Source organism: Notechis scutatus, chromosome 3, assembly GCF_049901735.1.
Source record: "Notechis scutatus isolate UNSWTSFEM ecotype Mainland chromosome 3, rNotScu1.2, whole genome shotgun sequence".
NCBI lineage: Eukaryota > Metazoa > Chordata > Lepidosauria > Squamata > Elapidae > Notechis > Notechis scutatus.
Window position 1 is genome coordinate 178,744,333 of NC_142011.1, and position 14,861 is coordinate 178,759,193.

The 14,861-nt window shown below is 40.6% G+C and overlaps 1 protein-coding gene across 3 annotated transcripts; it reads right to left on the bottom strand.

Moving 5' to 3' along the window:
* Window positions 1–734: 734 nt before the first annotated feature.
* HEY1 (hes related family bHLH transcription factor with YRPW motif 1) lies at window positions 735–7,711 on the bottom strand. 3 transcript variants are annotated; one of them, XM_026691436.2, is made up of 5 exons: window positions 6,987–7,711; window positions 6,200–6,275; window positions 6,000–6,083; window positions 5,809–5,890; window positions 735–3,431 (listed from the first exon to the last, which is right to left on the bottom strand). In XM_026691436.2, the coding sequence occupies exons 1-5, from the start codon at window positions 7,073–7,075 to the stop codon at window positions 2,845–2,847; spliced, it is 918 nt and encodes a 305-aa protein (XP_026547221.1). In that variant the 5' UTR covers window positions 7,076–7,711; the 3' UTR covers window positions 735–2,844. The 3 variants fall into 3 exon arrangements, with proteins under 3 accessions (XP_026547221.1, XP_087818047.1, XP_087818046.1); XM_087961921.1 differs by having other exon boundaries at window positions 6,835–6,994; XM_087961920.1 differs by lacking the exon at window positions 6,987–7,711 and adding an exon at window positions 6,661–6,812.
* Between the last annotated feature and the right edge of the window lie 7,150 nt (window positions 7,712–14,861).

Here is a 14,861-nt window from a genome sequence, read left to right on the forward strand (position 1 = left end):
ATAGCAGAGAACGTGTGGAGGAAAGGATTACAAGAGAGTAAGTGTGCAGGAACGCTATGAAGGATATACATGGAAAGGTATGAGCTAGGGTTGGCTGTTTGCTACCAATAAGGAGCACACTAGGCAAACAACCAGCACCAGTTCATTCTGATCCATGTGTAGGACTGTGGCCCTCTTATTCTCTTGTGATCTCTTCCTTCCTAATGAACGTTAATACAGACATTAATTCCACTCATTTCTAATTATGGATGAGCATTCCAATTCCCTGCACTGGAAAGGAAGCAAGTCAGAACTCCATTTACACTTTTTAACTGAAATCTCTTTAACCATAACAGCTCAAAATTTTGCATTGCCTTGCCTATTGCAATACTCTTTGCACACAAATATTTTATTTAACCAAGCTCTCAGTACCACAGGATTGGACTCATCTGATTTAGAGTTTACATTATTTAATATGCAATCTGTAAAAAAGAAATTGTTATTGTAGGTAACTTACGTTAAATACACATCTTAACCAAGCAATTAAAATATTGGCGTATAAAAAAATTAAATAGGTTTAAAAATGGTTCAGGGTGCATATTTTCTTTGTAAGTTCTGGTAAACTAAGGGCACAAAATGCGATAGAAAATAACACACAAAGCATTAAGTTTAAAGCAACCCCAAACTAATTACAGTAATGGTGCAACAGGTTGAAAAGTTTTTTTCTTGTTTAATTAAATAAACTTCCCATCAACTTGATTGTTCTTATTCTTTTATTTAGGCACAACACAAGTACAAAAGTATTCAAGTTCAACTGGGTGAAACTCTGTTGAGCATCTTTAAAGAATATAAAACCAGCCCAAAATATATACAACAGTCCTTTCCAAACTGAGGAAATCATTTTTAATACCCTCAGTTTTATTTTGTTTAACTCCTCTTTCCAAAGTTTAGTGAATACATTTTGTATAGAAACAGGAGTCTGCAGTATTGAGTAATTATTTTTGTTGTTGGTAACAATATTCATCTGCTCTGTGGATCCCAGGGTAAAATGCTTAAATTCTTATTATGCAAAAGCTTTGGTTATGTGAAAAGGATCCATTATACAGATTTAAACAAATAATCTCTTTTAAATTATTCACAGTATTCATTTTGCTTGTACTTTTAAATGGATATATGTTACATTTTCCTGCATAGTTTTGTTATGGACTGAAAAATTCAAATTCAAGATGTTATAGAGCATTAAATGTATAAATAACCATGAACTATAAACATGAGAAGTCCTGAAATAAAGCTTCAGCTCTGAATTGCTGAGAGATTAAAGAAAACCTTCAACTTTCTCAAAACTTGCTAATTATACCTTATGCCCTATCCTATTTTTTTCAGGAATGACTAAATTTCCAAAGGATGCTCTCAAACTTTTTCGTTCTGTAATTTACAACTGATAGTAACCAACTTTCTCTGATCACCAGCAGAACTAACCTGTCAATGGAAATCTTTATTTTTTTTCTTGTATCTTTTCCAAGGGAGATAAATTGCATGCTGAAGAGAACCCAACATGACAGTATCCTTGCATAGTTCCCATTGTTATATCCAAGACTACATATGATGAAGTGTAACACAGAGATTATGTTTTATTTTTACACTAGTGAGACAGGAGCCAAGTAACTGAGCTCTAATCTGTTCGTCAAACCATCTTGGTTTTTGGAGTCAGTAAGTAGGACTTCAAGGTATGAGACGAACAAAAGGAATTTGGGAAGAACAGGAAAAAGTTACTGGAATGACTCATGTCCTGCTTTATAAGCATGTTAAAAATAATCACATGGAGTGAGCTGCTATCTAAATTATTCACTTAACTGGTCACCAATCCCTGGGCTGAATCTAGCAATGTAAATTGCAGTATCTCATTAAGATATTTTCATAAATAAATGGGAAATAGGACTTAGGTAATGCAGCACCATCATGTCTCGTTCTCAAAAACCCAGACTGAAAAAAAACTTTAATGTTACAAACATTCTGTTTATAAAAACTAGGAGGGCAACTGTAATGGTTTCAAATTAAATTAGTGATCTTAATTCCAACTGAGATCGCTGAATAAAAGGCACACTAAATCCAATGGAAAATAAATTATTTGAAGTTAGGCAGCAAATCTGATTCATTTAATGGCCTTAACTGCAAAAGCAGAAAATGGACAGAGGATAAAAATTTCAATCTATAAAACTTTTGCAACTCTTGCAAGAATTAGTTTGCATGAAAAGTGGAATAATTCAGCACAAAAGAGCCCAAAGTATGGGTTATACTGGGAAATAAAACAAGTCAACAATGCACGTATTTTGGAATCAGTACAGTGGTTTCATCTGATTTGTCAATGGTTTTGTTCAGAAATATAGAAGTCAGAACATCGCTAACGAAGTATTTTGCTTTAAAAACATCTCAGATCTACAATCAAACAATGCAGAACAACCTGTGTGTTAAAGTCCTGGGCACAGAAAAATAATGTCCTGGACACAGAAAAATAATATATAATATAGACAGAAATTCTAGGGTTTTTTTAAACCAGTGTTTTCAGACAAATGGGATCATTTGAAAACATGACTAATACAGTAGTCAGCATAATTCATTAAAATTAACATCTATATGATTCAAAGATTTAGATAAGCCTCTGCCTTCAGTCTGCCATAATAAATGATGAGGAAGGGAAGAAAGAAGAGAAACCTTTTTTGGACACATCCTGTTAAAACTGAAACTGTACCTTTTACACCAAACTGTTAAAAGTGTTCAAACTGAAGTTGGAAGCTCCACAGTTCAGATGGATATTTACAGTCCCATACACACACACACACACACACACACACACAACTCTGGTTCTTAAAAAGCTCCAATCTCAGTCCCCCATGGTCTGTAGGGTTTGCCTAGACCGGCTGACTGTGCTGAGGCAGGTGGGCTGAGAGCATTAGGAGACAATAGGTGGAACGAACCAAAGGAAAAGGGGAATGCAGATAAGGAGGCCATAGAAGAAAGCAAGGGAGGGGAGAGCTTAGAAGCAGAAGTGACCACAGGGAGCACTGGTCCAATGGCACCATTAGGGGGCAGTCTCAAGGAAGAGGACTCAACATGGGGAGGAGGCACATTTCTGCTCTGGTGATGGCCTTCTGAGGAAGCCGCTGCACCATTTGAAGTGGTACGCCCATTCTGAGGCAGCAGTAAAGGATGGGAGATGTGAGGGTGATGTCCAAAAGCACCGCCCCAAGGAATCTGTCCGAGCCCACTGTGTGAGTTGCTTGCCGCTTCCCGCTGAGAGGCGTAATTATTCAGGTGAGACACAAGGCGGACACGAAGAGGATCAGAGCTATCCAGCCCCTCTATAATGCTAAGGTAGCGGGCTACTTCAGCCAAGCACTCGCGAAAACCTAGGCTCCGGTAGTCCATCGCAAGAGCATGAGCATCAAAATAGCCTAGAAGAAAGGATTAAAGAGGGGTGTCATTAGAAGGGGGTTCCCGTCCATTGGCTGGGTTTACAGCTAACATTGCCCTGTGCTTTCATTTTTACTACAGATTGATTTATAAACTGCAATAGCTGGCTTCCCATATTGTATTATGCCCAAACCTTAATACATCACATTCATCTTAAGGCAATGTATGCACAGAGTCATTTCTTTCTTGAATATTTACTTCATTGAAGTAACAATCACTTTCCCTAAATAAAATACCATTAAAAATCAGAATAAAACCGCAAGTACTACTGTCTACCCAAATAGATGAGTCCTGAAACTACATCCAGATGTGTGGCATAATAAATATGTTTTAGCGATGATAGCAATTACATGCGGCACATGTGCCTAGAATATAACAACTGTAGGTCAAGAAAGAAAAATATGCCCCACTTCAAACTATAGAACATGTGTCTTCTGAACTATGAATCTCATCTGTCTCTTCTCTTTGTTTCCCACTCTTAACCCCAAACCCAACTTAAATGTCCACAGACACAAAACTTATTCGCGGAAGAGAACTTAACTTATTATGGAGGTGAATGGAAGATGATAGCATTTGATTACTTTACAGGAGTACTGTGAATATTACTGTGATAAAAAAATGGCACATGGCCCCTTTTTTTAATGATTCTGTATTTTAGTGCATTTTTAATAAGCTACATAATAAAACTAAAAAGAGAAATAGTCAGGGCTTAAAATTTTCTAGTTAGGTGATGATGAGATTCAAGGTAGGAATTTAATCTTTGTCTTAATGCAGTCCCAAACTTCTGCTAAGACAAAAAGGCCATTGATCCTAATAAATCTTTCGTCCAAGTAAGTGATCCTTGAATGACATGCATTTTTACTATCCATGTTTACTCAGAAATGAGTAAACCCAACATGAGTTTCCCCAGCACACTGTTTTATTAATCATTGTTTTCTGAATTATCCCTTGGATTAGCCCTATCCCTTTGGCTCACACAACACACAGGGCCATAATCTCTAAGAAGTCACAATGTACAGTCAATTCCAGCCTAACTCTCATAAAAGGGCCTCAAGTAACTACAATTTTAACTTCAGAAAATCACAATGAACTGATTACAGTACTATCACAATATAATTAACAAACATTTATGGTCAGCAAAAAAATGCAATCATCACTTATAATCCACTATCTAGAGCCTCAAATAAATTGGATTGCAATTCCCATACTCTAACCAGTATGGAAATTTTAGCCCTACATTTCTGGATGTTGTCAAATGAGGGACTCTCATCGGAACACTCTGAAGCAACAATTCTGTTTTTTAATAAGAGTATTCTCCAGTTAATAGGATGCAAATTATAGCCTATAAATTGCACTACTGTGTACCAGCTTATTACAAGGATGCATCAGTAAACAGTACATTATTGTTAAGAAATTACACCACTTTCTTGTATCCATGCTCTTCTATGATTTGTAACTACAAATCTATTATATCTGTATCCTGCGAGGGGAGGAGGGTTTGACCTGTTAAGAAACTCACAGGATAAAATTATGGCAGTTATCAGCACAGCAATAACGTAAAAAATAGGCATCGGGTACAAACCACAAAAATGACAAAAATGTGTATTTAAGACATCACTCTCTAAACCTTATTCTTGCATCAGTACATGACTACACTTGTTTTGTCACTTGCCCCTACCTAAAAATATAATAAGAAACTGTACAATTTACATAAAGTGCCTTTGGTACAAACAGGTTATTAGATTGTAGGAAAGGAGAAATTATACATACACACACACACACACACACACACACACACACACTTGAAAGTATCTCTCGTTATATAGAATGGGACTTACAGCCACTGAATAGCATGAATATTTCACTTGTTAAGTGCAAACACTGCATATGTTTCAGTTGAGAGTCTAGTCACATTAGCCCTATTGTACTGTGCAATGCAGTAACCACACTATAAAATGCTACTATATAGTTTCTTCTTTTCAAGTTTCTAACCATTAATGTTCTTTTCAAAGAAGATTCCATTCCATTTTCATTTTCCACTACTGAATTTTTGCATTCTCCCCACCCACCAAGGCAGCACTCTATCCTGACCAAGCCTCTCTTGGGAGTTCTCCCACCAACCTTTTTCCATACAAAGGGTATTGTACTTCTGCAAATCTTTTGAGCTCCCACAATCACAATAGTGTTGCTTAAACAATATCAGGAATACCCCTGGGAGAACACAGCTACTTTCTCAGTCTCAGCTTCCAGCTAATCCTGTTGATCTGCAGTTCCTATAATTAACCGCCAAGACAGCCTTTCAATGCTACACACACACACACACACACACACACACACACACACACACACAAATCTTACCTTTCCCTCCTGCTGTGTGCAACATTTTCAGATGATCTACTGTCATCTGCAAGATTTCAGCTTTCTCCAATTTGGCCGAGCCCTAAGAAAGCAAAGACAAATGTCAGTGCAAAGGCAGTTGGGCTCCAGCCAAGCACAAAGAGAGCCAAAGAACAAGACTAAATTGCAGCACTGAACTGCCTCAAATTTACCTGCTTTTCGAAAGCACTAGGCACCAGCCTCCTCAACTCAGATAGGCTATTGTTGATCCGATCTCGGCGACGCTTCTCAATAATCTGAAACGGAAAGGATATTTGTTTTTTTTTTTAATCTGAAACGAAAGGATATTTGGGGATTGGGAGGGGGGGAATTTTCACATATCAGAGCAATTCAAGGTGGGGGGGAAACTTACACCTCTACGTCTTTTTCTTGCCAAGATCTGTGAAGTGGTGTTTGGCGACATTGAACCTGGAGCAGAGCTCAAATTTCTAAAAACAGCAAGAAGGAAGAAGTCAGTACAGACCCAAAACAGAAAATGGGACACAATAACCACCCCTACAAATTACTATACTAGACCCACGTGTAGGTGTGCAAATGGGTGCAGATGGTATGATAACTCTGATGCCCAACACCATCCATTTCTTCCGGCTTTGAGAGCCAAGACCTGCTACAGCCAGTCCCGTGCCAACCAATATGTATTAGTTCAAGTCTTGGGAAAAGGGTTAAAACCCAGAAAGGCTGCCTCAAGCATGTGCAGAGTGCTCTTTCTTGGTCATAACTTCTAAGGGAAACTGGGTGCCCAGGCAGCTCTGACTGCCCTTCCCCGTTTCTCGCTTTAGATACTAAGTTCATTCAGAAATAAATCTCACTCACTCCAGTACAGCGCTAGCCGGCTTTCTAAGTGAGTAGAGGTATCCGATTCGAAACCGATTGGTTCGGAGGCGAGTTTCGCTGGGTTCGGCGAGCTTTAGGCAAGTGAGCATAACTTTAGCTTTAGGATCAGAGCGGGGGAGGTTCTTTCTACATGGGTATACGGCGTTGCCCTACCCGGAGCCGAGATGTCACGCAGCATCCACGCCACAGTCTTCAACCCTGAAGCTCACGTCGCGGCGACAAGTCGAGGGGCCAGGGAACCCCCCCCTGCCTGCCTGCCTGTCTGCCTGCCTACGCGTTGCGACCGATTTATCCGGCGCCCTCACCCGTTCTCGTCCGCGCTCTCCTTCTCCACTTCGATGGGTTCGTCCAGCTCGCTGTCGGAGGAGCTGTAGTCCGGGTGCGCCCGCTTCATGCTGCCGGACCCTCCAGACAACCACTCCAAACAGAAAGGTTTTGGGACGGGGGAAGAGTTCCGCTTCCCGTCCGTGTGAACGAGCGAGTGGGTGGCGGCGGTTCCCCGGTGCCAGCTCAGTGCGCTCCTTGCAGCCGCCACCGCGCTCCCTCCGGCTTCGTCTCCCCCATCCCGTTCCCACGCTTCGCCTCTTACCCGAGGGAGGGGTGGGCAGTCAGAGAGGCGCGCCAGGCGCTCCCGGCCGCGTTCGACTCCTGTGTAGCCATTCGCTCTCCCGCCTCCTCTGATTGGTGAAACCTCGGCGGGGCCGGCCAATCCCCGTCCACCCGAAAGTCACTCAATGACACGCCCTGTCTTACTCCCGGTTCCCATTGGCCGACAGGGTTCGGATTGGCTCCACGGCCGAGTGCGGAGCCCGCCGTCCTCCCCACCCCCGCCGCCCTCTTGTGTACCCGCCGCCTCTCCTTCCTGCAATTGGCTGGGCCGGAGGCCAGTTGGGCGCTAACGGAGCCACACGCGTGGCTGGGCGGCCGTGGGAAAGTTGCTCTGTACCCGGCTGGCGGCCAAGCGGGGCTGGCGGCGGCGGCGGCGCTGAGCGGGGCGTGCATGAGCGGCGGCTGCCGCGTGTGAACCTCCCCTGGGCGCGGGGTGGAGCGGCGATGGCACTCGGGCCGCCGGCTCTACCACCGGCTTTCACAAAGCGCCGCGGCTCTCCGCCGAACCGGGGGCGGGCCGAGGCAGGCTTTGGCAACTCCGAATCCTCTGGCCTGCGGGCCTGCCGTTTGCGAGGAATCACTTCAGGCTGTACTCCTTCCTAACTTAATTCGCTTCACCTCAGCAGACATTAATAAATGCAATCGGTAGGGCTTTTCGTTGGAATCTGTTCGCCCGTAAGACCGCCGCTCGCCAAGGTTGCAAGAAATAAACGAGCTGTACTAAAAGCCTTTCACAATGCAGACCCTCCACTTTTATTTTTGTAAATTAAGAGCGGCCTGGATATAGGCTGTTGAGGTTAACATAAAATAGGCTCCGCTGAGCAAACTGCAGGTAGTCCTCCACATAGGACCGCGATTGAGCCCACAATTTATGCCACTAAGTGAGAAATGTGTTAAGTTTTGCCCCATTGTACAACTTTTCTTGCTGCATTTGTTAAGTGAGTCACTGCAGTTGTTAAATTAGTAAGATGGTTGTTAAGTGAATCTGGTTTCTCCGTTGACTTTGCTGGTCAGGTGAGGTGATCGAATGATCCCGAAACCTGCAACCATCATAAATGAGAGTCACTTGTCAAGCATCCGAATGTAAATCACGTGACCATTGGGATGCTGCAATAGTCGTAAGTGTGAAAAAGAGTTATAAATCACTTTTACAGTGCCATTGTAACTTCAGTCACTAAGTGAACTGTTGTAAGTTGAGTACTACCTGTAATGAGTTGGCCTCAAGCCATCAGAAATCGATCAGAATCCTCACAGATCTGAATCATGATTTAAAAACAAACATTAAAAACATAGATTGGATTGATCACAAGCATTGATCACAAGCAACAAATTGGAAATTCAGCATTTACTGCCTTCTTGTAGACTGATCCATTTATACAACCACACAATTGTAGTTCTGTGTCATGTAATGTCCAGCTTTCACTGCCACTTGTTAGCACCCAAAAGCTGACTTAAGTAGAAATCCATATGTACATATGCTCCTAAAAATATTTGTGTTAAATGGAGATTACATACAATAATTTTACAAAAGAACACATCTGCTTCTATGCTGTCTGCTCTGATTGACCTAAGAGACCTCAGATTCTTTTAGCTTCTCACAGAAACTTCAAAAGGAAGTTATGGAGACAATATCTAGGCATGTTAGCATAAGTACTTGCAGATGAATTAGGTACTGAAGGGAATTGTTCCCTGGAACTGAAAGGCTATTTTACTAGATCCTAGCCTGATACCTAATTTTGGCTACTGTAATTGTGTTCTATAGGACAACAGACCAAAATGAAATTATTTTCAAGCAAGCCTGATACCCAGCATTTTCTCTTATTCCCAAACTGTGTGACCAATGGCTCCGCTATTGAAGAGGAGGGAGAGCTGTAGCTCAACATATCTGAAGAGAACTGAGTTGGGAATGGCTGCTTTATTGTTTAAAAGTCCTTTAAAACTGTCCTTCTGATCTTGAGTTTGGGGCCTAAGCAAGATCAGATGTTTAGATCTGGCAGATTTCTTTCCCATATGGTGCTCATATCCCCAAAGAATAGTTTCAGAAGCTAAAAACTGAATGCAGCAAACTTGAAGGACTGGCCAATTTCCCAGACCCCTCTTGTTTCAATTCTCCTTATGCACCTTAGATACAGAAAGCACTACCTAAATCTTGAGGGGAAGTTTAATTGTTTGGGGTTCCCAGCTAATAAGGCAGCTGAACTGTTTTCCAGGAAAAACAGGGTCAGCCCTGAAAGTGACATTTTCTTAGCCAACATTGGAGGTCAATGTTTATTTTTGGATGCATTTCCTGTCCTTTTCTATTTCCTCCTCCAGGAGACTGTTTCATGACTCAGTCAAAATAACACTAAAAAGAGAGAGGGATGTTTTAAGGCATCCTGAAAAGGAAACCCACTACTATTAACCTTTGCTCTTGCAAGTACGCTAAATTAACTTTGAAAGCATATTTCTCTTGCATGGTTTTTCTGCTCAAAAGAAGAAGAGCGCTGAAGATCTTCTGTCAACTTGTTATTCTCCTTTGGATTGCTGACATTCCCACATCACTGACTTGATACCCATATTTCTGCTGGAGGCAATAAGAGGCAGGCAATTCTTCATTGCCCAACGGCCAAATCAAGGGAGGGAAGGGAGTTATCCAAGTGCCACATACAAGCAGTGGCTTTATGATGTCAAAGTAGGTGAAGTTAGAAACAATATGTTTAAAAAAACCCAAATACCTTTTTCTTAAAGCAGACAAAAATATTAACTGCTTATAATAAGCCAAAATGAAGTAGGACCATGCAGAAAAAAAATCCATCTTTTTCTATAAGCTGTTCAATATGAATTATGGGGGTAATGCCCTATGTATTCTCCCTGGTCAATAGTGGGTGCACTGCATTTTGGATTAACTGTAGTTGCTGAGTGAGGTTCAAAGGTATTGCCATATATAAAGTGCATTGTGATAATCTAGACACATATAAGAAGGGCACAAGTCATCACTGAGAAGGCCTTCAATTCCAAGTAAGCTTCCAACTATTCCACCCGCTGAAGCTACGCATCACCTTTTCTGGTCATGACCTCCACCTGCCCATCTACCAATAACTGAATCCAAGTGGAACTGCACAGTCAAGGACCTGCTCCTTCATGGGTACAGCTACACCACCTAGAATTAAAACTAGAGGTAACAGATCCATGCTGGACAAAGGAATCCCACTTTGTCTTATTGACTCTGTTGTGTCCCATGGCATATTGCGACTTTTTTCCCCTTCGCTAAACCGGGCATGGGTGTGACCAGCACATGACGCATTCAGCTGTGAGTTTGACACCCCTGCTCTATTGTATGAGGCAGTAAGGCTAGAGCAATAATCCAATCAAAACTTTCAATATTATTCCCAAATTATTGACTTGCAGGTCAATAGCCTATTGTTGGATGGATTTATTTTAGAAGTGGTGTAATTGTTGTTCATGCTGTGTTCCCACGCTACTATTGTTTGGGCTTTTGTTTCCTATTCCCATCACATGTGCTAATTAGCTGGAGCCACTGCCTTTCTGAGGAGATCTGTGGTTACAGCAACAGCTGAAGGATCATTTCCTAGAGGGCTGTAAGAAAACTGATCCAGCCCCTTGTTTCCCTTACAAGCAAAGATCCAGAACAGAAAAATAGCCTTTGTGGTTAACCTAGTTAAACGTGCAGGTAAATTTTCAGATTTGTTTGGCTATAATGCTTAGAGTAAAAGCTCCATATTCTGATTTTTTTTTTTTAAATAAAAGAACTGGCTATACTTCTGAAGCTAAAATTAAGATAGGAAGAAGAAAGGCAAAAGAGATATTAGTTGGAATGCTCTTACTAAATACTATCCATGCTTTGGATATGCAACCTTTAGATATGCAACTATGTGGCCTTTAATGATAGATAGTTTGGGGGCCTCCAATCTTTCGGGATGTTGGTTGCTCATTTGGAGTTTTAAAACTTTATTATGGACATTTTTGCAAAATACTGCAATAGGAAAGGGAATTGCTGTTTATAAAATGGCTAATATGTCAGATGTGACAAAACACAAAACTCTTATCAGAAATTAGACTAGTAAATCAGCTTCTTCCTCCTCCCTTTACTCTCTAGGATGCTTCCCATGGAACTATACTAGCCCGCACTTAGCAACCACAATTGGAACCAGTAACTTAGTTGCTAAGAGAGATGTGACAAAGACTTCAGTTGTTATTTCTGCCTTCTCAATTAACTTCGCTCCTGGCGAGTCAGTTGCAAAGCCCACAAATGTAAATCCTGCGATGCAGGACCCGAAGGTGGCACTTTAGGTTCTGCAGGAGTCTGTGCTTTCTCCACTCTGGTTTAATATCTACATGAAACTGCTGGATGAGATCATCAATCGTCATGGGTGAGAGAGGATCAGCAACCATATTGTACATCTCTGTCTGCAGTGAGTTAAGCGGTGCCACAAAAACCCTTTCAAAGTTCCTGGAGGCTGCTGAGGTCTGGATAAGGAGCAATAAGTTAAAACTGAACCCTGGCAGAATGGCTTTGGGTTCAGTGCTCCTTGGTTCTCAGAATTGCCATTGTTAGTTGTACATAGGGTTGGATTGCCCCAGATAGACCCTGTGTATAATCTGGAGGTTCTTTAGGACTCACAGAAGTGGGCCCATGCACAGCTACAAGTTATGTACCAATTACACCCATTCCTGGACCAACACACCGACCACACAGTCACCCTTCCCCTAATCACTTCCTGTTTGGACTACTGTAATGCACTCTATATGGAGATGCCCTTGAAAAGCAAGGGAAAGCTTTTGTTGGTTCAAAATGCAATGGTCCACAAAGTTCTGTGCAAGTCAAGATTTGTGCACCTCTTGCAGGAGCTGTATTAGTTATTGATTTCCTTCCATGTGTATTTTAAGGTGCTGGTTATCACCTTTAAAGCCCAATATAGCTTGTGGGCAGGTTATTTGAAGGACTATCTCTCCACAGTTACATCTACCCAGTCCATCAGAGCAGGAAGGTAAGGTGTGTTGTGGGTCCCATCTATTAGAGAGGTACATCTAGTGAGACCAAGGAAAAAGCCCTTCTCTGTGGTGGCTCCTTCCCTTTGAAGAATCTTTCCCAAAGAGATAAGATTGGCATTTTGTTACTTTTCTGGAAGGCCCTGAAGATGTGATTTTATCAGCAGGCCTAAGCCCCCCGGTTGATGCAGAGTTAATCGAGCAGCTGCTGGGAGTGTATGGTCCCCACTAGAGAGATGGGTGGGGAATTTATGAGGTTTTACAATGATTTTTAATATTGTAAGCCATCAGATTTGCCATGTTTGAGTTGAACAGCCATATAAATTTGTTAAATAAACAAAGATAAAGGTTCCCCAGTCATGTCCGACTCTAGGGTGTGTTCATGTTTGTTTTTTAGCCGAGTGAGCCAGCATTGTCCAAAGACACTTCTGTGGTCGTGGCCAGCATGACTATACACCGAAGCGCACAGAACACTCTTATCGTCCTCCAAAGTGGTACCTATTTATCTACTTGAATTGAGTTGGGACAAGTAATGGGAGTTCTCCCCGTCACACAGCACCCAGATCACGAACCCAGGTTGTCGACTTTCCAGTTGACAAGCTCAGCATCTTTGACGTCTAATCCATCATGCCCCCTTCTGAAATAAATACATAACCATTTAAAAACAAAGTATGACATAACACAATCTGTAAAGCGTGTTTTTCATTGCATTTCTCTGCACGTGTTTTTAAAAATTGTTTTATAGGACTTATTCCCCACTGTGTTCAACAGACTTTACTCTTTTGTAACTGTCCTTAATTCCCTGGGAGACAGTTTCATTATGAAGTGTAATTTTTATTGATGTTTGCATGCAGAAATATATGAAACCTATTTATTAAAATATTTTCAGTGTATCACTTTTTTCTCCTCTCATTGTTTGATCTCTTCATGTGTCTTACTGTCCTGAATTTCTAGGTTTCAGAGAAGATAAGGAGTATTTTTTTATCTAAAACAAGCAAGTATATCCAAAAGTGGAAGGGAGAAACTTTATAAAGAAACCTTGATTCTTTATTGATAATAAACAGGTAGACATATTTTAAAACAAACTAAAACACATTTTTTAAAAATTGAAATCTGCTAGTGAAGGGCATGGAATACAAGCCAAGATAAAAGGTACTGTAAAGTTTGTCCAACTGACCATGGCTATCAGGACATCTTCAATCAAGATAGCATCTGTGGCTGAATTTTGTCCCCTTTGTAGGTGTATCACAAATACAAGCACCTAAAAATGGGGCAAGGTTTCAAAACTGGCATTCTGACTATTGAAATGCCCTTTGCTTCTCTCCCATGGAATCCCTAAAAGTTATAGTTATTGGCATTTTTCAGAAGAATTGGTTTTTTTTACAAAGAGAAAACTAGAATTTGAGCAGTAAACAGAGAGATAACTTCATGTTGTAAAATACTGTAAAATCAAATAGGCAGATTTAGGATAGAAATCACATGTCAAACAAATTATGGTAAACATTCCTTTATGACAAAATCAGGATTTGAACAAAGTTATACCGCTTGCTGAATGTAAGCCTTATTTCCTGTTAATTCCAAAGAAAAGGGCCAAGTCAGGACATGCTTGTTAAAACAAATCACCCACCATTTCTTGAAAGGAAAGGAATCTCTGATACTAAAAAGCTAATAGTTTTTAAAACACAAATGAGAAAATGAAAGCTCTTCTTGATTCTGATATACTTCCTTTTCTAAAAATAGCTCACTATTGTCAAGCTTTTTATATATTTGAAACATTTACATTACATTAGAAATAATTACAACTGGTACTAGCCTAATATATTGTACACATATATATTGATCTGCTAGGAACTAGATAACCTAAAACTAGTAGCAACTTGTAGAATTGCTTCAATGCCATCAGAAGGAACTACTATTACCCTATGAGCTAATGTGAATCTGATGGATTTTTATTTATGAATATAGTTTTAATTTCAAATAAGTGACATCAGATAATACACAGTTATTTAGCTGTGAAACCCATTCGGAAATTTTAAACATGATTATAGCACTTCAGGTTTTCTGACTTCTTGTGAAACTATTTATCACTGTGCTGTTTGGTTGAGGTTTTGTTTTGTTTTGTTTTTTGCCTTCCAGCAAGGCTACCTGAAGGATTTGAAGTGTCTTGGTAGGTATATATAGATACCAAGGTTCAACAAGGTACCGTCAGAGTCCCAAATGAAGATCTGCCTGCAATAAATATACAAATCTCTATACATACTTGTAAAACTCTGAAAAGAACATTCAAGGTTTATGCAAGAGACAAGAACGCATGATTGATTAGATATTTTTGTGTTTCTCAATTTCCCTTATAAAATTGGGATATTTGTAAAGTGGAGATCAAAAAATCCACAACAGCAGCAGCAACCATGTGATTAAAATCCTGCTGGCACATAAAAAGGTGTGGTGCTTCAAGCATACTGTTATGGCTGCCATCTTGATTTTTAACTATCTCTCCTTTTTAACTATCCTGGAGTTCCTGCTGCTCCTTTAAGATTGAAAGAGATTAGCAAGACTCTGTTTATCTACTTTATATATTATAT